General features: G+C 65.3%; 1 protein-coding gene, 1 long non-coding RNA gene and 1 pseudogene across 3 annotated transcripts; 1 reads left to right on the top strand and 2 right to left on the bottom strand.

Moving 5' to 3' along the window:
* Positions 1 to 649: 649 nt before the first annotated feature.
* Positions 650 to 22,655, bottom strand: ASPG (asparaginase). 2 transcript variants are annotated; one of them, XM_021081574.1, is made up of 16 exons: positions 22,487 to 22,655; positions 17,230 to 17,338; positions 16,567 to 16,678; positions 14,744 to 14,869; positions 13,464 to 13,547; positions 12,476 to 12,602; positions 9,978 to 10,090; positions 7,728 to 7,910; positions 7,534 to 7,647; positions 7,065 to 7,181; positions 6,102 to 6,197; positions 5,668 to 5,831; positions 3,531 to 3,617; positions 1,807 to 1,906; positions 1,368 to 1,448; positions 650 to 847 (listed from the first exon to the last, which is right to left on the bottom strand). In XM_021081574.1, the coding sequence occupies exons 1-16, from the start codon at positions 22,566 to 22,568 to the stop codon at positions 827 to 829; spliced, it is 1,716 nt and encodes a 571-aa protein (XP_020937233.1). In that variant the 5' UTR covers positions 22,569 to 22,655; the 3' UTR covers positions 650 to 826. The 2 variants fall into 2 exon arrangements, with proteins under 2 accessions (XP_020937233.1, XP_020937234.1); XM_021081575.1 differs by lacking the exon at positions 22,487 to 22,655 and adding an exon at positions 20,322 to 20,488.
* LOC110258354 lies at positions 20,728 to 24,029 on the top strand. The gene is made up of 3 exons (XR_002341098.1): positions 20,728 to 20,980; positions 21,347 to 21,474; positions 23,804 to 24,029. It is a non-coding gene; the product is annotated as an uncharacterized LOC110258354 (long non-coding RNA).
* Positions 24,030 to 24,248: 219 nt separating this feature from the next.
* LOC102157754 lies at positions 24,249 to 24,694 on the bottom strand (annotated as a pseudogene).
* Positions 24,695 to 27,868: the final 3,174 nt, after the last annotated feature.

Raw genomic sequence — 27,868 nt, 5'->3', positions numbered from 1 at the left:
TGGGGCTAAGGCTCCCTGGGCCCCGCCATGCCTGTGTGATGTTAGCTGGTTGTGCAAGGCCCAGGCACACCCGTGTCTGGGCGAGTTCTGGAAGGCCGCCAGCTGCGCTGCCAGCCCGGGCCTGGGAACCAGGTTGAGAAGCCTGGGGGTGCGGGCGGAGCCACCCTGGCCCGGCCCCTCTGGGAGAGGCTGCATGTGGGGGCCAAGAAAGAGCTCGGACCTGGGGGCCAAATACCTCTGTCGCCCCGGGCAGTCCTCTGCCCAAGCCCGACCCTGGCCTTGGAGAGCCACGCCCCCAGACAGGAGGACGTGGGGAGACCAAAGAGGGGGTCTCTGTGAGGAGTTGAGCGGGAACAGGTGTGGGTGGGGGGCTGCCTGGGAGCATCCGCAGCAGAGGTGGTCTGGCGGAGGGAGGAGCCTGGGCAGGCAGGGAGGCAGGGAGGCCGGAAGCCAGGCGGAGGGGGAGGGGGACGGTGTGCCCACCCCGCCCAGCCGCTCACACTTACTCACGCTGCCTCAGGGAGGGCTGGCCAGCGTCTCCCACCCCCAGGGTGCTGAAGACACCGCCCTCTGACCCAGCGCCTGGGGCCTGACACCCCACACATGCCCACGGTCCTGGGGCCCAGAGAGAACTTTAGGGAACTAGGGAGGGAGTGCTCCCGAGACTTTATTGCCGCGCTCCCCAGCCAAGACCGGCAGGCTGCTTCTTGGAAACAGAATGGGAAGCAGCTCCAGCTGTCGGAGCCATGGGGGTGGGGCGACTGCCACCCCTCCAGCAGGTCGCGACAGGAAGGAATGGCTTCCAGTGCAGCAGGACAGCTTCAGGTTAGACAGCAGGCAGCACTTCCTGAAAAGGGGAGGTCTCTAGAGGCCCAGGTACAGTATGGGGGCAGGGCAGACAAACAAGCCCGGGCACCTGTCAGCGAGGCCCAGCCTTTCACAGGGGCGGGACTCAAGGACCCCGAGCAAACCGCGGGAGCACCCAACCCAGTGGGCACGCCGTCCCCCTCCCTGCCCCCCCCCCGCGCCCTCCCGGGGTCGGGGTACAGGGGAGCTGCCCTGGTGGGACAGGGCAGGGCGGGGCGGGGTGGGCAGGGCCCCCTCCAGGCTTGGGGAGCTTCTTGACCCTGGCTGGGGCCTCAGCGCTGTGGCAGGGTGCACTAGGGGCAGCCTGACAGGACAGTCTGAGGTTGGCCCTCCCTCCAGGAAGCCCTCCCTGCAGCATTCAGGTCCCTGCAGTGTGTGCCCCGCCCACAAGGAGGGGCTCCAGGGGCCCCACTGACTTTGACTCTCTCTGCCTCCTCCAGCTCTGTCCCCATGACACGTTCCCCAAACCAGGGTTCAGTCACAGTGGCGCTCGGACTTACTGAGCCCAGGGCCTGGCCATCACCCCCAGCCTGGAGGCTCTGCAGCAAGCTCACCACTTCCAGGTTCCCAGCAGCCTCTGCCTGTGGGAGGGGGCACGTGGGAGGGGCTGCCTCAGGGACTCTGACCGCCAGCCTGGCCCTTAACCGGCCCCCCTCCCCGCAACCCACCAGGCTGTCCCCCCGCCCAGCTCCTCCCATCCATACACAAGGGGCCCTGTGTCCCTCCATTCCGTCTGTCCCCACAGCTCTGGGCCCTGGGCGGGACCTGGGACAGGAAAAGGGACTGCCCCCGACCCCCACAACTACCCTGTCCATCAGGAGAGAGCAAGAGTTAGGCAAGACTTAGGAGTTTGGGAAGGGGGAGCCAGGGGAGCTGTCAGGGAGGCCTTCCTGGAGGAGGTGGCCTTGGAGAGGGCAGCAGGGTTACCGGGGGACTCACGATGCACAGGGCGCTGCGCCCATCATAGCCTGGCTGCTGCAGGTCAACTCCTGCCTGCCACCATGCCCGCAGGCCTTCACGGTCCCCCCTGGATGCCAGCCTGGGGGAGGAGTGGGGCAGGGGGCGCCGTCAGGGACTGCGGGGCACCTGTCCATCAGCCCACCAGCAAAGCTGGCCCCAGACGGCTGGCCCGGCTTCGGCCGAGCCCTGGAGGACGGGAGTGCAGAGTCCGCGGGGGCCGCAAGGTGGCCTGGATTCTAGTGTCACCTAGCGGGGGGACTGGACTCGGGTCAAGGGGGCACACGCAGACACACATGCCTGAGAACGCACGTGCTCCCACAGGCACACGCGCACACGCGTGCACGTGCGCACACACACCGCCTGCCGGGCGCCACTTGCCAGTTTCATGTTTCACAAGGGCGCTCTCTGGGCGGGGTCCGCAGAGGCAGCCCAGTGGTTGGGGGGGGCCGGGGCCGGGGCGGTGCTAGGAGGGGGCCTGGGCCTGCCTGCTGTGAAGGGGGGCCACAGAGGCCCCCCCGCAGTGCTAGGTCGTTTCCAGTGTGACTCCCGCTGCACCACCGGCCCCCAGCCCTGCCCCAGCTCCCACACACTCGCCTCTCGGAGGGGCTGCCCGAGGGCCCCCCCAAATCAGCCAAGCAGCTCAGACTGGACGACTTCCCCTCCCCGTCTCAGTTTCCCCATCTGTCAATGGAGCCATCAAGGCCCACCTAGAGTGCAGCCCTGAACCAAGTCACCCCAGGAGGCCCTTCAGAGCCAAGAACAGGGTCTGGGTAGGCCCCTCCCTGCTGGCAGGCCCCCACCCATCACATCCAGAGCTCTTAGCCTCATCGCTGAGGAGGGGGCAGGCCAGGCCCCCCGCCACACCTGCTGGAACTCCGCCGGGGGAGAGGCTGAGGCTGGAGGCCAGTGGGATGGGGGCCCACCATCCGCTCCCCGCTCCCCATCGGGGATGGGGGCCTCCCGGACGGGTGAGGCCTTGCTGGAACTGGGGTGGGGGAGACGCTGAGCTTCAGGTCCTCTTCCTGGGGAGCAGGCAGCCACCCCCTCCTCCCACTGGCCGGTCAGCCTGAGAAACCACCCTTGTCACCCCTGCACGCCTCGGGTTCTGGCTTCCAGCTCCCCCACAACCTCGGCTGTCCTCAGACGCAGTCTGCACCCCAGGCCGCACACAAGAGGAGCTGGTGGCACAGGACGGGGGCCCAGCGAGCCCAGCAGCCTGGGCCTGCCCTCTGCCCAGCCACTGCGGACACAGGGAGCCCTCCCTGGACCTCAGTCTCCCCAGGCTGCCTTGCTGGTTAGTCACTGGAGGTCAGGTCACAGCTGGCCACGGGGCACCAGGCAGGGCAGCTGCTGGGCCTGTGGTCAGTTCTCCCCACAATAAGGACCAGGCTGCGCCACTGGGAGCTCCGCGCGGGACCTCACCCCACCCCCTCCTGCCCCAACCTCCCCAGGGTGGCCCAGGCCGCCCCCAGCCCACACCCAGGCTCCTCCCCCACCGACCCTTCATGGCCCTCCTCAAGCACCCTCACGCATGCACGCGCACACGCACACTCCTTTGCTGAACTGTCTTCTGTGCCAGGAATGACCCCCGCCCTCAGCGCCCCAGCTAGGGCAGGCCGAGGGGAGGTGGGCTCTCTCCTCCGCACCCTCCCAGAGCCCCAGCCCCACGCCGCAGGAAGCACCCACATGCCTGCGACCCTCACCTGCACAGCTCGGTCCCCGAGTCCTCCAGCTCCTGGGGGGACAGGCAGCCCCCAGCCGCCCGCAGCAGCCCGATGACACCCTGATGTCTGCCGAGAGAAAGAGCGTGGGCACCGTCTGCCGGGGCAGCCCCTGCCAGACCGCCGCAGGGACGCATGTCCTGTGCATGGACCAGGAACCCACCCTCCCCAGCCCAGGGCCGCCCCTGCGCCCGGCGGGGGTGCACCGTTCCTGGCTGTGCGCGGAGGGCCCGACGCTCTGCTGTGGGTACCGGGACAGCCCACCTGGGGAGTGGCCACACCCACCTGGCTGGCCCCCTGCTCCCCACTCGCCCCCCAGAGCTCTGTCCAGGGCTGGGTCTGCAAAGCCCAAACCCAGTCCATGGGCCCAGACCTGCCCTTGGGGGTGAGAAGCTGATGGGAAACGTGGGGGACAGGCTGGTCCGGGACGCCCTCTGTCCGCAGGTATCCAGAGGGACCTGGCCTGAGCCAAGCCTGGGGCTGCCGGTGGGGTGAGTGTCCAGGGCTGGCGGGACGGGGCTCAGGCCAGGCCCAGGGACCCAGAGCACAGAGGCCCCGGGCTGCCCCGCGGCGTGGTCACCACTCTCAGGGAGCCCCAGGTCTCGCTCCTGAGAGCCCTCCAAGGCGGGGCCGGCCCTCTGGTGCCACTCCAGGGCACAGCAGGCCTGGGGTGGAGGGGGTGAGTGGGAAGACCGGTTTGGGAGGTGGGGGAGGTGTTGACAGTGGGGCTGAGGGGGTGAGAGCAGGTGGGGCCATCTCACCGTCTACCCGCCCACACCCGAGTCCCCAGCCAGAGCTTGGCCCCGGGCGCGCCTGCCCCCCGCCCCCCGTGATGCTCATGGGAGCTGGGAAGGAGGGGCTACCCCTCAACCCGCTGCCCCGAGGGTGAGGCATCCCCGCCCAGCGGGTGACCCCAGGCCAGCAACCTGGGCTCAGACACTCAGCCTCTTTCCACGAGCACCCCCAGAAACAACCCAGGGCCCTGCAGGCTGAGACCCCCCAGATCAGCTCTGCCTTTGGAAAGAGCGAGAAGGCAAAGGACAGACGTAAAGCCGTGAGCCCGCCCCCGACACACGGTGTTCACGCGTATGCGCGTGTGCGGGGCGGCTCTGGACACGCACCCCCCCCCCCTCCCCAGGCTTCCCCAGCTTGTTCCAGGCTGGTCCCTAGAACATGGGGCCGGGGGTCCACCCAGTCCCTGTGTTTGTCCCTCAGAGCAGATGAGGCCTGACCCTGGGGACGCCAGGGGCCAGGGGAGGGCAAGGAGGTGCCACCCCAGCAGAGGACACGGTGGTCTGCAAGGCCTGCTCCTCCAGTCTCATGCAGGCTGCCAGCCAGGCCCCGCCCAGGGAAGGGGTCAGAGCTGGGGGTGGGGTGGGGGAAGGGAGGGGTCCTTCCCATCCCCCCTACAGAGCCAGCCCGGACACAGAGCACACACCAGGGTGCACGCAGGGTGAGCCCCCAGGTGCCCCCCCTCTCAGCCCGGCGCTCCTGGGAAGGAGCCTGGGTGCCAGGTCCCCACGCCAACTGCCTAGGGCCCAGGGCCTCGGCCAGAGCTCAGCCCTGCAGTCCCCCCCAGGAGGGGTCCCCAGAATGTCCCAGGGTGAGGTCTTGCCTTAAAAAGCCAGCATTTCATGGATGAAGCCAGCTTGCCCCCCAGCACCAGGCATGTTGCGCCTGCCCACCCCCCCAGGACATGTGCCACCCAGCCCACCACCTGGCACTGGGTGACCTGCTTCTACCTGCCCCACCCCAGTCCCTCAGGAGGCAACCTGGGGACACATGCGAGGCAGCTCCTCATGCTTTGTCTGTGTGGTTCCTTTTGCTAGGAATTCCGTGCCAGGCTCAGCTTTCAGCTTGGAGGTCTCCTCCGGGGAGCCCTCCCTGACCACCCTGCCCAGAGTCGGTCCTCCAGCCTGGGCCCTGTTCACACGGGGCGTGGTCACCGCTCGGACCCAGGGCCTAGGTTGGGGGTGGGCAAGGCTCCAAGAAGCAGGAGCCCTTGGTCCCATCCGGCTCGGCTGGGGAAGCTGCGTGGCCACAGAAAACCAAAAGCCCTCTCGGAGGCGGCCCCCTGCCCGCGCATCAGCCGCAGGGCCCGGCCCCCTGCCCCGAGTACCTGCCCCTTACAGCCAGCAGCAGCGGGCTGAGGCCGTCCTTGTCCCGAGCGTTCGCGTCCAGGCCTCTCTGCAGCAGCATGGTGACCGTCCCCACGTGGCCCCCCCGGGCGGCTGCGTGCAGCGGGGTTTGACCGCCAAAGTCCTCCAGGCTCAGGTCACTGCCCTGGGGCGACACGGGGGCTTTCACCACCAAGAGAGCGCCGGGCAGGCCAGGAAGGCCACAGGGGAGGGACAGGGAGAGGTGGGGAGCACCGAGGGGCCACGTGCCCCTCCTTAGCTGCACGGAGGCCCCGGCAGTGGCCTCAAGTCCTGGCAGATCAGGGTGCAGGGGTGAGGGGGCCCCAGCAAGGCCGTCCTGCCGGCAGCTAGCCAGCGCCCCCTCCCTGGGCCGGGTGTGGCTGTGCTGGTCCCCAAGGGTGGGCAGGGGGCTCACCAGCTCCTCAAGTGCCCGCAGGGCCTCCAGGTCGCCGGCATGGGCCGCAGCACAGGCCAGACTGGGCGCCAGGACTTCCCGCACGGCATCAGCCTCCTGCGTGGGCAGGAGTGGCACCTTAGGACCCAGGCCTTTCCCTGGGGCCTCAACAGCCCCAGGAGTGGACGGGGCAAGGGGCAGCATCAGCTTACGTGGGGGAAGGAGCGGATGGAGCAGGCGGGGCCCCGGGACCGTGGGAACCCAGCTGGCCCCACGCAGCACTGGCATTGGGTCCCAAGACGGAACCTCCTTAAGTCACAACATTGGAAAAGCACCGAGGGCCACGTCCGAAGCCCAGCTAGGACCCCTCTCCTGGGCACACAGTCCAGGGGGGACAGGAGGCCACTCCCGGGCTCGTGCTCGCCAGCTGTGTGACCCAGGCCTCCCCTGCCATCAAAGATACGGGCAAAACGGCAACGCCACCCCCCCCCCCCAAGGAAAGGCAAGTCTGCCCCACGTCTGCAAGTCCCTGTAGGGTCCCTGCCCCCAGCACCGGAAACCGCATGAGTCACCCACGCTGGAACGTGGGGTCCCATCAGAGGCTCCTGCAGACAGCCCCGCACCAAGTGCCACGCCCGGGGCCTGACGACCGTCCGTCCCGCCAGTCACTAAGGCCTGAGGCCTCCTCCGCCCTAAGCACAGGCCACACATCTGGCCCTGCCTGCCCCCGGCAAGGTTAGCTCCCCGTGGCTCCCCAGGGCAAGCCCGTCTCACCCTCGCTCTGCAGAGGGGAAACGCAGGCGCGTGGTGTGACCTGGGGCGGCAACAGGACGCAGCGCCTTCTGTCACCACACACCAGTCCACGCATTCCTGCAAACCCTGCACCTGCGCCCAGAACCAGGCCGCGCCCGCTGGCTTCCTGCTCCTGCACCAGAATGACAGTGGCAGTGCCGGCACCTGGCCCGGCCCCCCAGCAGACAGTACCTGGCTCAGACTGAGGAGCTGGGCGACCCCGCGGCCCAGCTTGCTGCCCTGCAGAGACGGCCAGAGGAGGTCCACCGCTGGAGGCGTCATCTCGCCCCGAAGGTCCCTGGCCAGCAGCTGGGGGAGGAGCACACGTGGGCCCAGGCCAGGCGCCTTGGGCCTGAGGCCCCCACACCAGGCCAGCCCTCCCCTCCAGCCCTCCCACCCAGGGTCTCCCGGCCCGCGGGACTGGGGACAGCTGCGCCTGAGGCCAGCCTGCGAAGACAAGGGGGCAGGCCCCGGGAGCAGCTTGGGAGGCCTCAGCCCCCGACAGACCCGCGGCTCCCCAAGAAGACAGGGGGGGCAGGCGGGGCCTGGGCTTGGGGTCGGCAGAGGGCAGGGGGCCCCACCCCTGCCGCTTTCCAAGCCCAGGCCCATGTGCCTGGCGGGTCTCCCCCCACCCCACCCCCGCCTGCAAGGCACGACGCACCTCCTTCCTGCCGTCCAGGCTCAGTCCCGGCAGCCCCAGCACATAGGACAGCTTGGCCAGGGCCGCCTCCGAGGTCATGTCGGAGCCGGAGACGGTGCCAGCGCCCGCCATGGCCTGCAGGGACAGGGGCGTGGGCGGCGTCACCGTGCAGCTCGCCCCGCCCGCCCTCCCAGGCCCCGGCGACCCCAGCCCACCATGCCAGCGCCGTAGGTCGAGGTGACGGCCCCCTGAAGGCAGTGGGTGCAGTTGACGATGACGAGGCCTCGCTCTGCCGCCGCCCGCAGCTCCTGCAGCAGGCCGGCCTTGGTGGGCCCGTTCCCGGAGCCGAAGGTCTCCAGGACCACGCCCTTCAGCGGCGGCTGCAGGAAGGCCCGGACCTGCGGGGTGACGTGCGGGCCTGTGCGTCCTGCTCCAGCGACGGGCCCAGTGGGCTGGTCCCCACCCCACCCCACCCTGGGGCACCTCCCCATGAGGACACCCTGTCCCCTTTCAGGTGTTGAGGCTGTGGACGGCGTGCAAAGGGCCAGAGGTCATAGGGAGCCGGCGAGGCGAGAATGGGTCTCAGCGAGTGGAAGCCCCCCCCAGCCCCCACCCCGCCCTCCGGCCCCAGCTCTGCCCGCCTGACCCCCAGCAGGTGACGCCTGCCTGCAGCCGGTACTTGGAGGAAGGGCCCTGCAGCAAAACACACAGGCAGGCGTCTGGGAAAGCCCGGCCCCCTTATCCCACAAGGCTGTAGGGCTCCACTCAGAAGACAGGGGATGTGGCCTTGCGTCCACCCTGAACAAGGACGGTTCCCTCAGAGGCCACCCTGTGGGGACACCTATTCCCCCCTCAGCCGTGCCCTGTGTTGGCACTGTGGGCATGGCCCAGGGCATCGCTCTCCCTGAACCTGCCACTCGGGTGGGAGCCCAGAGGCCAGGCCGCGGGCCCAGGGACAGTGCTTCCGCGCAGGCAGGCACATCCACCCCTCCGGCTGGGTCCCCGCCAGCAAGACTCCCTCCCTGGAAATGCCTAGTTCAGCTCCCTCTGATCCTCCAGGCCGAGGTCAAAGGGGAAAGCAGATGTTACTGGCAGGTACTGGGCACAGGGAGACTGGCCCCTAGGACCCGCTGCTGGATAATGCTGGCCACCAGCGGACCCTCCCTGACAGCCCAGGAGTCCCCGGAGACCAGTGACTGCTGGCCCACCAGGCCCCGGGTCCTGGTCACCTGCCCAAGCCAGGCCATCCATGGCTCTGCACTTCCCCAGCTATAGCATGTTCCGGAAAGACTTCACAGATCTTCCAGAAAGATCCTGGGCAGCTCAGCCCCACTTAGCAAGGTAGGCTTGTGTCGTGGCCTCTGGCCACTATGAGACCTGAGCCTGTGCGTGGCTCCACCCGCAGCCCTGGCCACTGGCTCCTGGGACGAGCCTCACCCCAGAGCCCGGCTGTCACTGGGGTGGGCCTCCAGTGACCCCCTTCCGGTCCATCGCGGCCTGGCCAGTGAGCCGCCCTCATGAGGCCACTGTGACCCGGAGGCCACACAGCCGCCCTCAGTGTGCCAGGACCCACCTCCCAGCCTGAGGGTCTTGTCCATCCTGTCACCCTGAGCCCGTGAGAGCCACGGAGCCCAGAGGACAAGTGACGGTGGGACAGGCCCTTTGTCTGTCTGTGGGGAGGTGTTGGGACCACCTCTGGGCCGATCCCTGTTTGCTTGAACAGTCAAGCCCCATCTCCCCCTCCCCAGCCCCCGACAGGACACAGCCACACCTCACACGTGTCCTGTCCTGTGCTGGCCCCCAGCTCAGGGGACGGGTAGAGAACAGACCCAGTCTGTCCCCAGCACCCTGTGAGGGAAGGGGCACCAGTTCACAGACTGTGGCCCAGAGGCAAAGGCCAGCCTGGCACCAGGCTCTGGCAGACTGTGACTGGGGCCCGGGCCACCCTGGGTGTCGGGCATGGCTGCGAGGCCACATCTGTCAGACAGGAAGAGGGGCTGTGACCCCACCACCACTGCCCGGTGCCAACACTCCACACTCTGCCCCAGGGATGCCCAGGGACCCTTTCACCCGAGTCCCTCTACCCAATGGGCCGTCCAGTGTCTGAGCCCAAGTCACAGGGCGGGATGGAGGCAGGTGACGACTGGTGGCCGAGGATGGAAGGCAAGGGCCACCAGAGCCGCCAAAGAGGGAGCAGAGTCCCGGGGCCAGACTTCATCAGCCTCAGGAACGGGCGTCCGCAGACGTCCGCGGGGACGCGCCCATGTCCCAAAGGCGAGAGCAGCCCTGAAGCCCCGGCCGGGGAGGCGGGGGAGGGGGTGCAGGTCCCGTGACAGGTGCAGGCTCAGCGCACAAAAGGCTCCGCCTCGCGGACCTGAGGGCCGAGGGGCCCAGTTGTGCGCAGACCCTGGGCCAGGTGGGCCCTGGGGGTGGGGCAGGCAGGCGCGGGGGGCCGGGGGTCCTACCAGGGCCGCGGGGATCCCGGGGTAGAGGCGCAGCAGGCCCACGTCGCGCTCCATGCAGCTGTGCACCACCAGCCGGCCCCGCCCTCGGACCCTCCGCACCAGCTCGTGGTTGACTGGAAGGACAGAGGGGCCGAGTGTGGGCCACCTGCCAGCCACCACCCCAGCCCAGCTCCCCCACCCGAGGGCTCGGGGCGGGAGGGGGAGCCGGGCAGAGGCCCAGCACCGCCAAGGCGAGGAGGCACAGCAGCCCTGCAGAGCCGCGAGCGGCGCCGGCCCTCCCTCCTGGGGCCCACGGCTGGCCGGCCAGTCAGTGGATGACCTGGATGCTCCCCCTCGGGAAACAGGGCTTCCATCCCATCCCACTCACCCCGGCCCAGGCCCCACGCCCAGGACGGGCACCCGTGGCTCCCAGGCCCCGTGGAGAGTGGACAGGGCGGGTACTCGGGGTCAGTGCCCCCTGCCCAAAGAGCTCCCCAGAGGGGCAGGCTCTCCACGGTCTCAAGGCCACTGCTCTGGGGGGACTGAGCCACCAGAGGCCCAGCAGCCCTCCTGCTCCACCGACGGAGCCTGGCCCTGAGCACAGGCTCCCGTTTCAGCCCCTTGCACATGGCAGCCGGGAAGAGAGGGGAGCTGAGGCCCAGGGAGGGGAGGGCACTGCCCAGGGCTGCCCAGTCAGGCGCAGAGCTAGGAGGGAACGGGCCCCCCACCTGCCTCCTGCTGTTTAACCCGAGGGGCACGCTGGACGCCTGTCGCCCTCCCAGGGAGCTGGAGGGGCGGGAGATGTGGGGACAGTGGGGGTCGGGCCTTGAGCGGAGGCGGCCGCAGCATCAGTCAGCGACAGGCGTCCTTTAATTTAGGGCTGTGCGCCCCAGCTGGGCGAGCAGATAAGCCGGCGACAGTGGGAGCGCTGCCACCAGCCAGGAGTTATGGCTGCAGAGGGGGGTTTACAGAGACAAAGAGGGCCCGAGCCCCCTGTGCGGCCAGCCCATCCCCCTCAGAGCCCACGGGACCCCTCTGCCTGGGCCTGCCGGCCGCCAGGGGACCATGTGCAGAGGGGCTGAGAGCGGGGAAGGGGCGCGAGGCACTCGGAGGCCGGGAGCTCCCCGCTTGGTCCTGACAGCGCTGCCGGCGGGAAGTGAGCGGCCTCAGGCCACTCGGCAGAGCCCACACCAGCGAGCACAGAGCCCCGGACTCCTCGTGTCCCTGCAGCTACGGGGGTGGGGCTGGCCCGAGCCTGGTGGCCTGACGCCCCCTCCTCAGGGCCAGGGCTTCTGCACAGGGAGCAGGAGGGTCTCCTGGAGGCCTCCAGGAGGGCAGGGCCAGCAGGGCTGGGGCCCAGCACCGCCGTGTCCCCCCGACCCCCAAGGCTCAGCACCCCTCCCCAGTCTGTCCTGGCCTCACAGAGGGAAGTAAAAATGCCACCAAAACAGGGAGAGGGCGCCCAACAGCCCGCTGGCTTACGAGGGTGGGGGTGCACCCTGCCATCAGCGACCACCACCCCCTCCCCAAGGGCCCGCCGGGCACACCCTGGGCTGAGTCTAGAAGCCGGAACGGGCCTGGGGCCTGACAGCAGGGCTGGGGTGGGTGGGGCCACAGGCTCGCACTCACCACACAGGGGACCCCAGCTAGGGGAGATGGTCCTGGGAGTCCCAGCGGGGCCTCTCCCCCAGGGCCAGCCTCAGCCCTGACCACCCACCCGCCAGACCAGCCCACATCACGTCTCAGGGCCTGCCTGGGCTTGGCGAGGCACAGGCAGAGGCCAGGGGTGCAGAGGGACCCCCCCACACACCTGCTGTGTCCCCAGAAGCCCATTGCTCCCTCCACAGCCAGATGGCACCAGGGCTGGAGGGGCTGAGCACCACTGCCCACCACAGCAAGGAGGCCAATCACCACACATGCCACCTCCTCCAGGAAGCCTTCCTGACTCTGGCCCTCAGCAAGCCTGGCCCCCACAGCTTAGAGGCACTGATAAATTCTGAAAGGTAGGCCACGGGGCCTGAAAGGGACTCTCCCCAACCACGAGGGCCCGGGCTGGACGAGGCCCTAGCTCCAGACCAGCAGCAGTTGCTGCAGCCAGGCCTGGAGCAGAGCACCTGAGCAAGCGCGGGGTCTCCCCACGGGGTCTCGGCACACACCATCTACTGGAGGCGCTGGTCAGCCTAGAAGGAGCTGGGCTGCCCACCAGACCCAGGGGACAGAAACACACCTGAAAGTCCAGGGGCGAGGCTGCACCCCAGGAACCACGAAGCACTGACTCCTGGGCCCGGGGCCACATGATAGCCTGGTCCCCCCGTGTAGCCCTGGCTGCAGGACCACCCCCTACTCTGAGCTGGGCCTCCCACCTCGGCAGCCCTGGCAGCCCCCTCCCCCCAAAGCCCAGGCGGCACCCAGAGCTGTGCCCTCCCACCCAGCGGAGCCCCTAGCCCGGCAGGTCCCGCAACAGCACCCTGCATGCGGACCCAAGAGAGGCGCCCTCACCACTGGCCCTGCTCACTTACTTGTGACATCGGCACCCACGGTGGCCAGAGGTGGCAGGTTCGGGGAGCAGAAGGCCGAGAACCGGTGGGCATCCACCTTGGTCACTCGGTTGCCCCGGAACAGCTGATTCTGGAAGAAGAGGCAGACCTGCGGGAGGGAGGCGAGGGCGGCTCAGCCCGCGGAGCCCCAGCCCCTCGAGCGCCCTCGCCCCCCAAGCCTGGCCCGAGCCACTCAAGAGCTGTCCCCAGGGCAGGGCCAGGGAGATGCGGCAGTGACAGGGGACCTGAGCTGCACTCCAGAGAAGCCCCTTTCCCTGGGAAGGCGTGAGGGGGACCCTGCGGCGCCACTGGTCAGGGAGACTGGAGAGAAAGAGCTCAACCCGAACAAGCCCCAAAGCCTGTGTCTTTACGGAAACGTACAAACAAGCACATGCACACGAGTTAAGGACATGGGTACTGGGAGCTCCCATCGTGGCACAGCGGAAATGACTCCGACTAGGAAGCATGAGATTGTGGGTTCGATCCCTGGCCTGGCCTCACTCAGTGGGTTAAGGATCCAGCGTCGCCATGAGCTATGGTGTCGGTCGCAGCCGTGGCTCGGATCTGGCGTTGCTGTGGCTGTGGTGTAGGCCGGCAGCTGGAGCTCCGATGAGAGCCCTAGGCTGGGAACCTCCATATGCTGCGGGTGCGGCCCAAAAAAGACAAAAAGCAAAAAAAAAAAAAGAAAGAATGTATATCGTCACATGTATGCATACATGACCCGGAAGGAAACGCAGAGCGGGCAGCAGCCGCCTCTGGGAGGTGCGTTGGCTGTTTCTCCGGGGCGACAGTGCCTCTCGGGGTCCAGGTGGACGACGGAGCGTCCCACGCTGCCCATCCCTCTCCAGCACGGCCCTTCTGAGGGCCACACCCTCAGGCCCTTCGCCCAGATTCCCGGGAGCGGCCAGGAGCCCCCACCCAGAGCGGAACCCCGGACCCCGCCAGGCCACCCCCAGGAGAAGGCCGGTACCTCGGGGATCACGTACTGGCCGGCCAGCAGCAGGGCGCCCAGCAGGTTCTCCCGGCCGTCGTTCCACAGGGCGTGGATGGGCACCTGCGGGAGGGGCCGCGCGGGGGAGAGGGGCTGAGGCCGCGGAGCCCGGGGCCCAGGAGAGCGGGCAGCACAGGCTCTGGTGGGCGGGCGGCCTGGAGTCGGGCATCTGAGCGACCACGGCTCAGGAGCCGCCCCCATGGACCAGGCCAGCCCGCCCGCCCTGGCCCCGGGCCCCCCGTGCAGGAGGCCGGCCTGTCCCCACCTGGGGAGGAGGGCTCGGTAGGCCTCCTGCCCTACTCCCGGCCCCTGCTCCCTCACTGCTCCACCCAGGTCCTGGGCGGGCAAGGGCAGCCGAAGGGGGACGCCCTGGGTCACAGATCTCCTGTGTCTCCTGGGGGGGGCGGGGGCGAGACCCAGTGCAGCGCCCCGCCGCCCCGCCCAGGACGGTGACACAGGGCTGGCCTGCTGGGGATGTGTGCAGGGTCCTGGGTGCCCAAGGCAAGCAGGCCTGGGCCTCTGAGATTCTAAAGGGATCAGGGTGGTTGGTCAGGGCTGGCGCAGAATTAGAGCACGAGCACTATCCCCGCTGGGCCCGCGACGCCAGCAAGCCTGCCCCGTGTCCCCCAGGAGGCCTGCTTGGGGCCTGGAGGGTCTGGGAAGAGCCAGGGTCCGCCAGAGCCCCCTCCGCCCCAGCTCCCAGCCCAAGGTGCTGGGCCGTGAGGCTGTGTGGTGAGGTGCTGGGCCCACCCTGAGTGGGGCCGTCCCACTGTGACACCCGCAGGGGGAACAGGGACGGCACAGGGCGGGCAGCCGGGGAGGCACCTGACAGGCCTGGCAACAGGCTCCCTGGCCCTGCCCTGGGGACGGCTCACCAGGGCGAGGGGTCTGCCCTTGGGCAGCTGCACCTTCACTGCCTCTGTAGGGGGCCTCCGGTGCAGGCCCCACCCCTCCCCCACCTCCCCTCAAATCCAGCTGTTTTCTAGAATATTCTACATGTTGGCTTTGGAGGCTGTGCCAGGTCAAGGTGACAGAGGAGGGGTGGCATGAGCCCAGTCGCCAGGGATCAGGGATCAGGGGGCCTGGCATCAGTGGCATCAGCCTCAGGGCAGCTGGACAAGGCAGAAAGCAGGCTATGAGCCACCCCCAGGTGCTGGCAAGCAGGCCCCCAGGGAGCTGCATGGCCGAAATGGCCCCTGGCCTCAGGAAGGCACGGACCCACGGAGACTGGTGCCCTGCGGGCGGCCTGGGCATGCTACCTGGGCGCCGGTGAGGATGACCGGCTTCTGGAGGTTCTCCAGCACGAAGGAGAGCGTGGAGGCGGCGAAGGCCATGGTGTCGGTGCCGTGGATAACCACGAAGCCGTGGTACTGCTCGTAGTGTCTCTGCGGGGCAGGGAGGGCTCAGGTAGGCCTGCCTCCTCCTGGCACACACGCTGGTCCCCTCTGCCACCAGGAGGAGGCAGGGAAAGGCCCACATGCAGCTGGAGGGACTCCGGGAGGCGCCGGGGGGCCCTGGTCACTGCTGGCCCGGAAGGCCCTCTGGGGACGGAGCCCCTGCCTGGAGTCCCGGCCTCCGAGCCCTCCCCGCCGCCAGACGGCCTCGTCCCCTGACCCCCAGTGTGATCCCGCGGCACTGAGGGTCTCCCCATGACCCCCCTTCTCCATGCAGCACTCGGGGCAGGGTCTCTGGACGTTCTCATCCCGAGGCTGGGATGGTCTCCCCCCAGATGCCCGGTCTAGGCTCCCGAGTACACTGGTCAGTGGGAGGACGGGCCGGAACCCAGCTCACTGCTCCCGGAGGGTCCCTTGCTTAGTGACCACTGTCCCCATGGCAGCAGGGGCCGTGGGGTGAGCAAGCGCCCCAGCTTCTCGGTCCAGCAGGAGGGGCAGGTGTGGACAGTGCCAGGAGCTGGCTGTGACCTTGGGGGCGGGCAGGATGCGGACAGCCAAACCTGGGGAAGGGGCCTCCCAGGCACGCTGGCCAGCTCCGCAGGGACATTCTATGGCCGCCACATCCTAGGCGGCAGTCAAGGCTGGGCCTCAGTGGGCAGCTGGCCCGAGCTGTGGCTGGGAGGGGGCCTCAGAGGACCACCTCTCACCGCCCATTGGAAGACCAGGCCAGGCTGGGCGCAGAGCTGCAGGGGAGCTCAGCCGCGGCGGGCTGGGGCGCCCTCTGCTGGTCATGTGTGGCGTGGCTGCAGGCCGGGCTGCCCAGGCCGCATGGGCCTTTGTGAATCTGTGAACCTGCACGCGGCTGACCCTGCAGCCAGGTCAGCGGCCCAGGGTGCTCAGAAAAGCAGTAGAACGCTGCTGGCCACAGACCAGGGAGATGGCCCCAGATCACGGCTGCAGACATGCCTGCTGGCCTCCAGAGACATGAGGGCCAGGCTAGGGCCACGCGCCGTCCCAGGTGCTCAGTGAGAGCGAAGGAGGCCCGGGAAGCGCTTCTCCCCGAGGCAGACGGAGACAGCGTGTCGCCAGGGCCAGCAGCCCCCTGCCAGGAAGGGGGAGCCTCTGGGGAGCAGGGTTTCTTAAGGGAGGAAGGTGATTTGGGGCCGGGGGTGGTGGGAGGGCGCCCACCCAGGAAGCCATCGAGGCACCTCTGGCACCAGGACCAGGCCTGCGCAGGCGTGGGGCTGGCGACGGGCTGGGGCAGCGGGAGAGGAAAGCTGGGGGAGGGGCTGCTCCAGCTGCAGGTGAGGCGCCCACACCTGCTCCAAACCACAAGACCCCAGCGGCTCCTGCAGCCTTTGATGGCCCTAAATCTACTAAGACGGTGACACTAGGGTGCGTATGGGGTGGGCCAGGCCGTGGCCTGTCCGTCTGCAGGAAAGCATCGCACGCCTCTGCCTGGGACACTAATGGGACAGACTAACTCACGGACCAAATCAAGACCGCCAGCCGGGCCGTCCCCTTGCCGGGAAAGCGGGCATGGCCCTCCGTGCCCACCCTCCACTGGCACAGGTGAGAGGGACTTGGGGGCCCAGGAGCTGAGGTGTGACCCGCCCACTCTCCCCACCACCCCACCCCTAGCCCTGGCCAGCACCCCAGCGCCACCACGCCCTCTGCCCCGCGGGTACCTCGATGGTCTGGGCGATGTCAACCCACTCAGAGATGGTCATGTCACTGGAGTCGAAGAGGGGCTGGCACTCCAGCACCGTGTAGACGACCCTCTGGTCGGGGCCGGCGGGCCTGCGGAGGCAGACGCGGGCTCCCACTCGGCCCAGCCGGGCCCTGCACACCCACAAGCTCTGGGCCCACCGAGTCCAGGGCCCAGCCCCGCTTCCAGCGGAGTCACCAGGATGGAACAAGCGTAGGTCAGGGTGGGCTGCTCCAGAGCAGGTCCCACTCCCACAAGCAGCCCCCAGGAGCCGGGAGGCCAGGACGGCCCTTGGAGAGGAGCGACAGGGACTAGGGGGACGTCCCCGCTCGGCCTGCCCGCAGCAAAGAGCACCGGGCAGCCTGGGCCGAGAACCTTCACACTGGGCGAACCAGGGGCCAGCTCTGGCCTCTCCTGATGGCATGAGGCCCCGCAAGGCCAGGGCTGAGGCCGCAGCTCCGCAAGGGCTCACATGACAGGGGGTGGTTGGTCAGCTCTAAAGCCGACAAAGTGCGAGGACCCGGGAAGGCCTCCTGCAAATGGGTCACCATGGATGCACTGAGAGGCACTGCCTGCTCCACGGACCTGTCCCACGACAGCCAGCTGTCGCCCCCGCCGGGGACCCAGAGGAGCCCAGACTCACGGCAGCACCAGGGTGTCCTCGGGGAGGCCGCGGGCCCGGGCGTGCTCCTCGTCGTGGAACATGGGCAGAGTCCTGAGGACGGCGGCCAGGCCCTTCCCGGGAACCAGCACTGCAGGCAGAGTTGGGGGGGGGGAATTAGAGGCCGCCAGCGCCACCCCCACCACTGGGGCCAAGCCCTGGGCAGGGGCGGGAGCAGGGCCGGGGGCCGGGTGAGCTCTGGTCCTCGGAGAGGCTGAGGCCGGGCCGATGGGCCTCGGCGACGACAGGCACCTGTCCGGCGTCAGGACCAGATAGCCCGTGTCAACCGCTGAAGCCCGTGCCGACCGCGGCCCTCACCCAGACAGCCGCAGGGCTCCTCAGCGAACACGCCCATCTCCGGGCGGGCCCACCCTTCCCCTCATCAAAGCTCAGGGGGCCTCAGCCCTTTCACGAGCCGGCCACCAGAACACCCACGCTGGCTCTGCCTGGCAGCCCTCTGCTCCTCCTGCCTCTCACCTAGCAGGTGCTTCACCCCAGCTCAGGGCACCACCTCCAGGAAGCCCTCCTTGATGTCCAGGTCCGGGTGTCTTTCCCGCCTGCCCCCCGGTTGCCTTTGCTCCCTCCCTAGAGTGTGTGTGACCCTTCCGGGTCCAGCCTGGTCCTCTGCCTGCCGCGTGTGTGTCCCAGAAACACACCTCTCAGGAGGCACCACAAGCACAAACAGTGCGTGGTCTCAGAACCCCCAAGGTCACAGTGCGTCTCCTAGAACCAAACGACTCCTCGGCGGAGGGTCCTCAAAGGATCACTGCAGCAGGTCTGACTCTGGCCCACCTGCTCCCCACAAGCCCCGTGACCTGGCTTCTCCGGACACGTTCAGCTCCCAGTGAGGCTCTGCTGGGCGTCCCCCGCGCGCCTGGCGATGCTGGACACCCCAGCACAGTGGGGAGCACGGGGTCCCCTCCCTCGAGGAGCAGCCTAGGCTGAAAGGCCGCCCCTGGGTGGCGCTCCTGCTCCCAGCCTTCTCCCTTTGCCAAGTGTGTAACAAGTACCCCAGACACGGCTGCTTCCAACAGTCATCTCCCGGCCAGAGGGGAGAAGCGGGCAGGGGGTGGGGGCCGCCCTCAGCGGAGGGGCTGGAGGAGGGGCCGCGTGGCAGGGGTCCTCCCGAGCGAGGAGCCTGACGCTCTGACGCGGCAGAATTCTCCAGTCTGTCTCCTCGGAGGCTGCGGCCAGGATCTCTCCCGGAATGTCAAGCCGCCCCTGGCTCTGTGCCTTCGGGCCGGCCCCAGCCCCCAGCCCCAGTGGCCCCAGCGGCCCCCCTGCCCGCCCGCAGCTCGGGGCAGGGGTCTGCTTGCCCGCCCTCCGCCCGCAAACCAACTCCTGGGCCAAACAAATCGGCAGGCGCTCTGGGATCTGCAGCAGCGCCTTCAGCACCACCGAGCACCCACCGGCCAGACCGGCAGCCTCGGCTGGCAGGGCTCCTCGCCTGCCCGGGCCCCGCTCCCCGCAACCCCCAGGGAGCACAGCGGCGATGGCCCCCTGGACGTGGCGCCGTCTCCCCAGCCAGAGGAGGCGACCCGAGGGCCATCTGAGGGGTCCCGTACACCTTGCTGCAGGAGCGACAGCGCTCCACAGCGGGGCCAGGGTGCATGACTGGCAGCCGGGCTGCCCTCCTGAGATGCTTGACGTGTGACCCGGACACCCCACTGTCTCCACAAAGGTCTGGACTCGCCAGCCCTGCCTCCCAGGGCCTGGGCCTCAAGGGAGGGGGCTCAAGGCTGCCTGGCACCAGCGCCAGTTTGCCCACCACGTGTCCCCTCCTGATGCCTGCGACCTCAGGGGATGAGCTGAAGGCCCTGAGATGAGATGGGCTTGGCGGGTGGCCTGTAGAGGGAGGCAGCACGACACGCGCCCCCCAGAGGAAAAGGCCGTGTAAGGATGAGGCAGAGGCACCGAACAGGCCTCCAGCCAAGGCAGCGGCGAGGACCGATCCTCTCCGGCCTCTGGAAGGGTCACCCGTCAGGGCAGCCACAGGAAGCGCACGGCCACCCTCCGCTCTGGCTCCTCGCCCCCAGGGCACTGGTGCATCTGGAAGTCGGGGGTCCACTGGTGGGCACGGCCACCTCCATCCACGGTGAGGTTACTACCAGTGGACTGGGGCACTGGCTTCCTCAGGGCGGCGGGAAGGGGCAGCGGCCCCGCGGAATCCAGGCCCCGGTGTCCCCCGAGTGTGTGGGCGGATGGGCAAAACCGGCTCAAGAGAAGGCCAAACTCTCCTCTGTTCTCTTCTCTCTGCACAAAATCCTGCCAACGCATCAGGACCCGAAGAGAGCAGGGGCGGGGGGCGGGGAGGGGGGATGAGGCAGCCGGAAGTGTGGGTGTCAGGAAGTCAAGGAACAAAAGCTGACCTGGCTTTTGGAGTTCCCGTCATGGCTCAGTGGTTGATGAATCCACCTAGGAACCGGTTTGGGGTTCGATCCCAGGCCTTGCTCAGTGGGTTAAGGATTGGGCATTGCCATGAGCTGTGGTGTAGGTTGCAGACGTGGCTCGGATCCCACGTTGCTGTGACTCTGGTGTAGGCCGGCAGCTACAGCACCGATTCGACCCCTACCTAGCCTGGGAACCTCCATATGCCGGCAGGAGCCGCCCAAGAAATGGCGAGGAAAAAAAAAAAAAACAAAAAACTGGTTGGGCTTTTGTGATGCCCTGGGCCTCTAAGGACTGGAGATTTGTTGTGATTTTCTTCATCATTCTAAATAAACAACTGCCTTCACATCTAACTTGCATTTTGTAAATTGTATTTTCTTTCTTAACACCCGCCTCCAGCTTAGGGCCCTACAGGCAGGGAGCTGGTCCACTGGCAGGGGCTCCTGCCAGTCACGCTCACGTGTAAGGGCCCAGTGCGCCCCCCACCCACCCCCCGCCCCCGGACGGCCACAGCCAGCGGCCTGGAGCTTGGGCTATAAAACGGTGACCCTGCAAGCACGTGGCTCAGGAAGGCGGTCGGTCGGGGCACAAGCCAAGGACGCCACATCCCCCCCACTCCATGAGACTTGGCTGCCAGGACCTCCTGTGGCCTCCTGGGCCATCCTGGCCCCTTCAGCTCCACTCACCCTGCTATGCCCGCCAGGAACCAGGCCCACGAGGGACACTCAAGCAGGGTGGCAAGGGGACCACCATCTGACAGGCAGGGCCTCAGGGTTCCTCAGCAGCGAGGCTTGGGCTTGGGGTTAGCAGTTGACTTTGGATTGGTGATGTCCCTTGACCAGTGACACCTTCCCTGGACTCAGGGGATGGGCCGAGGGGCGTCCCCTGCTGCCAAGGCCTCTGCCCTCCGCTCGCCACCCTGACCTTTGGCAGAGCTCAGATCAGTGGTGCCAGGTGCCCTGCGGCCACTGTTTACCAGCAGGCGCAGAACTGCTTCCAATGGCGACAATCCCAACAGCTTTGCTGTGGCCGTCCCACTCCCCTGACCGCCCCCTCACCGCCCCCAGTTGGCTGGAGCCCACATCAGCAGCGCTAGGCCAGTTAATCATTGACACCGGAGTGTCCAGTGTCCCCACCCTGCTGGGCTGGGAGGAGAGCCCGGCAGAGCGAAGCCCCTGGCGAGCCCTAGACTGGTTCCTCTGCCCGTCCCCACCCATCCTGGGCCTGGGGTGCTGCCCTGATCCTGGAAGCCACTTCCTCTCTCGAAACTGCTTCCCCCACAGCCCATCTTCCTAGAGTCTAAGTGGGAGTGGCGCTTGCAGCCTCTTTGGAAAATGCAGCACCGGTGAGTCCACGAGGCCTCAGGGAGGGAAAGGGCTTCGCGTGTGTGTGTGGGGGGGGGTGCAGGAACGCCCCAGGGCAGGTGGGATCGGGGTCAGAGTCCACCTCGTTCCTGCAGCAGGGACCCCAAGAGCTCTGTGTTGGCCCAACAGAATCACAGGAATCGCTGCTGGCCAAGTGCCAAGGCTGGGGGGGGCAGCAACAGGGGTGTGACAGACTTGGAGGATGCAGACATCACCACCCACTCAGGAGCAGCCCCCACCTCCGCCCCAGCCTGGCGTGGGTGGGGCTGCAGCAGCACAGGGAGGGGCAGCTGGGGAAAGGGTGCAGGGGAGTGTAAGCCACCACCCACAGGCCTGCGTCCCTCCAGGACAGGGCCTGTGTGGTCTGAGACCGGGGCCCAGCACGGCGTGGGCCTCCACGGACGTCTGAGAACTGGCATCAACAGTGACAGCGGACCAGCAAGCGGCGCTGGAGCCATGAAAGCGCAAGTGGAGTGTGAGTGGCCAGAGGGAGGGATGGGGAGAAGTGGCCCCAGGTCAAGGGCAATGAGAACGCAGGGCAGCACTGGGGGCGGAGGCAGGGGGCAGGGGCAGAGCCTCAGGAGGTTGAGGTGCGGGGTGGGCTGGGGGGGCAGCTCTGGAGGGGGCTGAGTAGGACAGTCCGGGGCCAGGTTGGGGGGGGGGCTGTGTGGGGGGGGGTGAGGACAGCACAGGGTCGGGCACCTGGGGAGGCAAGGGGTGGGGAGCCTGGGGGGGGTGGGGGCGGAGAGGAGCCCTCGGGAAGCCCGGCTCCTGGGGGATGGTTAATTCCCCGACAGCAGGACTGGAGAAAGGTTCCAGAATGAGGCTGAGGAGCGATCCGGCTCATCCTACCGGAGGGGCGCCCACCCACGCCAGAACCCGGAGAACCCCGGGGGGAGGGTACGAGCTCTGTCCGCTGTCCCCAAATGTGCAATACTGGGGGGCCCAGCCCCGCTCCCCCTGCAGGGTCCCTGCCCCCGCGCCCTCACCCCCACGCCCAGCGGTCACGCCCTCGAGCACCGGAATCCGGCCAGCGCCACAGGGGCAGAGACCCACAACCGCCCGGACACCGTGGGCGCGAACACTTCCCAAATGTGTCGGGAGCCCGCCGGGCCGGGAGCAGGGCCCGAAAACAGCGGGGAGGGGAGAGGGGCTGCGTTCCAGCCGCCCCGTGGCCCCCTAACACCCGCCCGCCGGCCTCTGCCCCGGGAAGGGGTCAGGCAGAGGCTCTGCGGCCCCACGTGCCCCACGTGCCACGGCCGCTGGTGCTCGGCCGGGAAGGGAGCGGCCACCGCGCCGGCAGCGGCTGCGACCCTGGCAGGCCGACGGCTGACCCAAAGCCTCTGGGTCCAGGTGAGGCCCGTGCCCTCCTCCGTGGTCGCTGCAGGTGCCGGGCACCGAGGGGCCCGGCGGCCTCGGAAAGGCCGGACGGCGCGAGGACTACCCCATCCCACTCCCCAGGGCCCCGGGCGCCGTCGGCGACTCACCGCCGCGCTCGCTGCGCATGCCGAGGGTGCCGCCGGTGTAGATGGCCAGGAGCCGCCGCTCGCGCCCCGCCGCGCGCGCCATGCCGGCGACCGAGGGCACCGAGGAGAGGGAGGCCAGGGCACCGAGGGGAAGCGGCGACGCGGCTGGGCGAGCCGCGGGCGGCCGGCGCGGGGCGGAGCCTGCCGGGCAGGGCGGGGCCGCCGGGGGCGCGGACCGGCCGGCCTGGGTGTCCGAGGGCGGGGCGGGGCGCAGGGGACTGGGGGCAGGCCAAGGGCAGCCCCCGGCGATCCGGTTCCTGACGCTGTGCGGTGGCCTGGGGTGTCGAGTAGCTGTGACTTGGGGCGCGAAAGCCACGTACCTCCAGACGGTAGCGCCAGAGGACCGCCAAGGCGGAGCGGGGGTCGCCCTCCCGCCCCAGGCGGTGCCCACACGCCCTGGCGCTCCAGCAAACCGGCAGTGTTAACCAGTGCCCTCCGGGTCCGCTCCTTCCGACGGCGGGGCCAGACCCAGATCCCGGCCCACCCACTCCCTCGTCCCGCGGGAGGGCACCCCCTCCAGGGCTAGAGCCGGGGGCGGGCTAGGGAGGGAAGCGGAGGATGCAGGTACCAGGAGGAACGAGCGGCTTCGGAGTCCGGGGAGCCCTCCCTGGGCGCCTGCGCACTAAGCCCGGGACTCTGACTACCTGGGGACCAGTCCTTTCGTGGGAAACTACGTCCTTCCCACAAACGGCCCTTTTTTTGCTTGATTTTGATTCCAAGGAGTGAAGAGATAAAATTCCAGTTTAAGGAGTGTCCATAGTGGCGCAGTGGTTAACGAACCCGACTAGGAACCCTGAGGTTGCGGACAGGATCCCTGGCCTTGCTCAGTGGGTTGAGGATCCGGCGTCGCCGTGAGCTGTGGTGTAGGTTGCAGACGCGGCTGGGATCCCTCCTTGCTGTAGGCTGTGGTGTAGGCCAGCGGCCACAGCTCCGATTGGACCCCTAGCCTGGGAACCTCCGTATGCCGTGGGAGCGGCCCAAGAAATGGCAAAAAAAAAAAAAAAAAAAGAATTCCAATTTTTAGGGCCAGACAAGAGTATAGTAAATTCTGGTCTGAAAGGAACAAAGACCTCCTAGGAGCAATTTGCTCTTCTCCTCCGGTGCCTTTGAGATGTAAATGAGCTACCCGGCCTTCTCCAGAGCTCTTATCTAGGCCATCCTTTTAAAATGCAGAATCGGGAGGGGACTCCTACCCTAAGAAAAAACAAAAGAGGGGAATAGGTAATTTGGAAGTTAACCTGTCAAGGACAAAAGACAAATCTTGCGTCTTCTCCATAGAGTCGTCTCAACAGGTGACAGCAAGTCTCCATCTCATCTTCATCTTCTTCGTCGTCGTCTTCTGCAACACTGGATCCTTAACCCACGGTGCCGGGTTGGGGATAGAACCTACATCCCAGCGCTCCCAAATCACCGCTGATTCCATTGGGCCACAGCAATAACTCCAACTTTATCCTTTTTTTTCCTGAAAAACAAACACAACTTTATTGTTTACAAATACATATTTTAAAAAATTCCCCCCAGGAGTTGCCATCGTGGTGCAGTGGAAAAAAATCCAACTAGGAACCATGAGGTTGTGGGTTCAATCCCTGGCCTCGCTTAGTGGGTTAAGGATCTGGTGTTGCCAGGAGCTGTGGTGTAGACCAGCAGCTATAGCTCCAACTGGACTCCTAGCCTGGGAACCTCCATGTGCCACAGGTGCAGCCCTCAAAAAAAGACCAAAAAAAAAAAAAAAAAAAAACAAAACAAACCCCCCCCAAAAGATGCTATTCTCTCATTTCCCCATCGTCTTCTCCAATACCCTTGATATAAACGCCATTCTTACACCTTATTAAGCTTCACCCAAATGCCCAGACAACGCTCCCTCTGTGTTCTTCTGTGCTTGCAAGCTGCCTGTTCTGAGAGCCACCGACAGATACCAGGTAGCCTCCGTACTCCATTCCCCACTCCAGTTTCACCATGACTGGCCTTCCTGTGACTCCACTGAGGAAAGGGCCAGGACTGAGAGCAGACTCATTGCGACAAATGCTGCAGGCTACCCACCTGCGACTCCGCGACATCCGGCCCTCGAGCTACAGCAGGGTCCCAGCCACTGAGCTTCAAGAGAAATTATCTTCATTTTTTAAAATCATAGTTGATGTACACTGCTATATAAGTTACAGGTGTACAATACACTGAGTCACAATTTTTAAAGGTAATATTCCATTTAGTTATTGTAAAATATTGGCTAGGAGTTCCCAATGTGACATAGCAGGCTAGGGATCCATCGTTGTCACTGAAGTGGCTGCTGTGGCACGGGTTTGACTCCTGCCCAGGGAACTTTCACATGGGGCAGGCATGGCCAAAAAAAAAAAAAAAATATATATATATATATATATATATGCTATCGTCCCTGTTGTATGTAACTGATGTTTTTTTTTTTCTTTTTTGTCTTTTTAGGGCTGCCCTAGAGGCCTATGGAGGTTCCCAGGTTAGGGGTCCAATAGGAGCTGCAGCCACCGGCCCACACCACAGCCGCAGCAACACGGGATCCCAGGCACGTCTGTGACCTACACCACAGCTCACGGCGACACCGGATCCTTAACCCACTGAGCGAGGCCAGCAAGAGGCGAAGTGATGGGTAAGAAGCAGGTTTGTTGAGATACATACTCCATAGGCACAGTGTGGTCCCTCTCTGAAGGTTCGAGGCCCCGAAACACGAGGTGTTGAGTTTTCATGGGCCGAGTAATTTCATAGGCCAAGGAGTGGGGAGGTTTTTCCAACTATTTGGGGGAGCGGGGGAGGGATTTCCAGGAATGGGCCTCGGCCCCGTCATGGCCTTTCGCAATCAGCCGCAGAGCTCATGTGGGCATGTCGTTTTGCTGATGCCCCGTTTGTTGGGAGTTTTTTTTGTCTTGTCTTTTTAGGGCCGCACCCTGGGGATGTGGAGGTTCCCAGGCTAGGGGGTTAATCAGAGCTGTAGCCGCCGGCCCACACCACAGCCACAACCAAGCCAGATCTGAGCTGTGTCTGCCACCTACACCGCAGCTCATGGCAACGCCGGATCCTTAACCCACTGAGCAAGGGCAGGGACCGAACCCGCAACTTCATGGTTCCTGGTTGGGTTCGTTAACCCCTGCGCCACGACGGGAGCTCCCGAGCTGATGTCTTCCAGTGAGTGGATGCGGCTCACGGGCCACCGGAACGCAGCTGTCTTGGGCCCAACCGGTGCTAAGCAGTGTTCGCGTGTCCTCAACAGCCGTGTCCTTCTTTTCAGGGTTTGCCCGTCTCCCTCCCCTCTTGTTTCCAAAGAAGTTTACCTGCGTTTTAGAGGAAAACGAAAGATGTTTTCGTTCATCAGACAGGCCTCGTATCGCACCGAGGGAAGCAATTAGGTGCTAGAGCATGTTCTTACATTTGCTGCTGTGACTGACAGTTTGTAACCACTTGCTTCTTGGGTTTCACCAAGAAGTTTTTAAAACGAAGGTTAGGAATCCTAATTAAAATATGTAATTAAAACTACGAAAAACCAATAAGGAAAACGGTTTCATATGCAAGGAAAAAGAAGATATATGAAATGGAAGCACATTTTTTTAAGGATGAAGAAAGTAATTTTGTCCTAAGGCTGGCTTTTTGTTTGTTTGTTTGTTTGTTTTAGGGCTGCCTATGGAGGTTCCCAGGCTGGAGGTCCAATCGGAGCTGCAGCCACAGCAACACCAGATCCTTAACCCACTGAGTGAGGCCCGAGATCACACCTGCATCCTCATGGCTCCTAGTCGGGTTCTTTAACTGCTGAGCACAATGGGAAGTGGAATATTGAATGTGAGAAACCTTTCCCTTAGGCTAATTATGATTTATAACAACTTGGTAAACTGCACCTTTGTAAGGAGAACTGAAACATTTTTTTTCTCTCTACCTAACCCCTCCAGAGACTGGAAACGCTTAAGATCCCAGCAGCCTTTCCAGGTGGATAAGGACAACCACCTCCTGACAGGTGCAAGGATCTCCAGATATTTGGGGGGCTCTCTAGGAGAGAAGAATCCACCCAAATTCACAGATATCACACATGGAATCTGATGACAAGCCCATGGTGAGGCTTTCCTGTCCCTGAGAGGCCTTTTAAAAGTGCAGTTGAGATTCTTTACACAAAATGTCATCGTATCATGACTGGTAAGAGCAGTTACACTTATGTAAATGACCAGGCCCAAGCTTATTGATTTTGCAAATCAATTAGTCTTAATTGGGCTCTATTTGACAGACATGAGAGTCATTTTATTTATTTTTGCCTTTTCTTGGGCCTCTCCTGCGGCATATGAAGTTCCCAGGCTAGGGGTCCCATCGGAGCCACAGCTGCCGGCCACAGCCTCAGCCACAGCGCCAGATCAGAGCCGCATCTGCCATCTACATCACAGTTCATGGCAACGCCAGATCCCTGACCCACTGAGCGAGGCCAAGGATTGAACCCAAGTCCTCATGGATACTAGTGGGATTCGTTGCCACTGCACCACAACAGGAACTCCTTTTGTTTCTCTTTTGAGAGTAATTTTAGAGAAAAATTGTGTTTCAGTGGACATTAAGTTCTAGCGTTGTTGTTGTTTTGTGTTCACTGCCTAAGAATCACTTTCCAGATAGATAGCTCCTTGTTGCATTATCGTTAAGTTTAATCGAATTACATTAAAAGGACTTTTTTTTTTTTTTTTTTTTGTCTTTTTAGGGCTGCACCTGCGGCATAAGGAGGTTCCCAGGCTAGGGGTCGAATGGGAGCTGTAGCTGCCGGCCTACACCACAGCCACAGCCACAGCCTCACCAGATTTGAGCCGCGTCATGGACCCACCCACAGCTCCGGGCAACACTGGATCCTTAACCCGGTGATTGAGGCCTGGGATGAAACATGTGTCCTCACGGGCACTAGTCAGGTCCTTTACCAGTGAGCGACGATGGGAGCTCCCAGTTGAAAGGACGTTCTACGTTTGTTTCTGAAACTGACCACAGCACTGTCTTTGGCGGAAGGTCAGATGTTTCTGAAACTGACCACAGCACTGTCTTTGGCGGAAGGTCAGATGCCCGGGGATGGGCAACCAGGAGATTCCGCCCACTGGAAAAGGCGTCAGATAAAGGAGTCCTTACAGCCAGGTGGGAAGGGACCCTATCAGGCCTCTCCTGAATGAACTGCAACTCCTGACACCCTCTTTCAACTAAGCCCAGGTCCACCCGAGCAGGACGAGAAGACAGTATCCGACGCAGAACTGGACCCGAGACGCTGGACCAGGCTTACATACCAATTACTTTGACAGGTTCGCACTTCGGCTCATGAGCCAAATGCGTCTCTCCCTCGGGCTCCAGGTCCCCTTCGGCAAGACCGGGAAG

The sequence above is a fragment of the Sus scrofa genome, unplaced genomic scaffold (genome assembly GCF_000003025.6).
Source record: "Sus scrofa isolate TJ Tabasco breed Duroc unplaced genomic scaffold, Sscrofa11.1 Contig1914, whole genome shotgun sequence".
Lineage (NCBI taxonomy): Eukaryota > Metazoa > Chordata > Mammalia > Artiodactyla > Suidae > Sus > Sus scrofa.
Note: the sequence above shows the minus strand (reverse complement) of the source record. Positions and strands in the feature narration are given on the sequence as shown.

Excerpts from the sequence above, each read along its gene's own strand:
- ASPG (XM_021081574.1), bottom strand. The coding sequence starts at position 22,568 with ATGGCGCGCGCGGCGGGGCGCGAGCGGCGGCTCCTGGCCATCTACACC. Across the intron at positions 7,911-9,977 it reads CCGGGATCCCCGCGGCCCTG|GTCCGGGCCTTCCTGCAGCC; the intron begins GTAGGACCCCCG and ends GTCACCCCGCAG. Across the intron at positions 6,198-7,064 it reads AGCTCCTCAGTCTGAGCCAG|GAGGCTGATGCCGTGCGGGA; the intron begins GTACTGTCTGCT and ends CTGCCCACGCAG.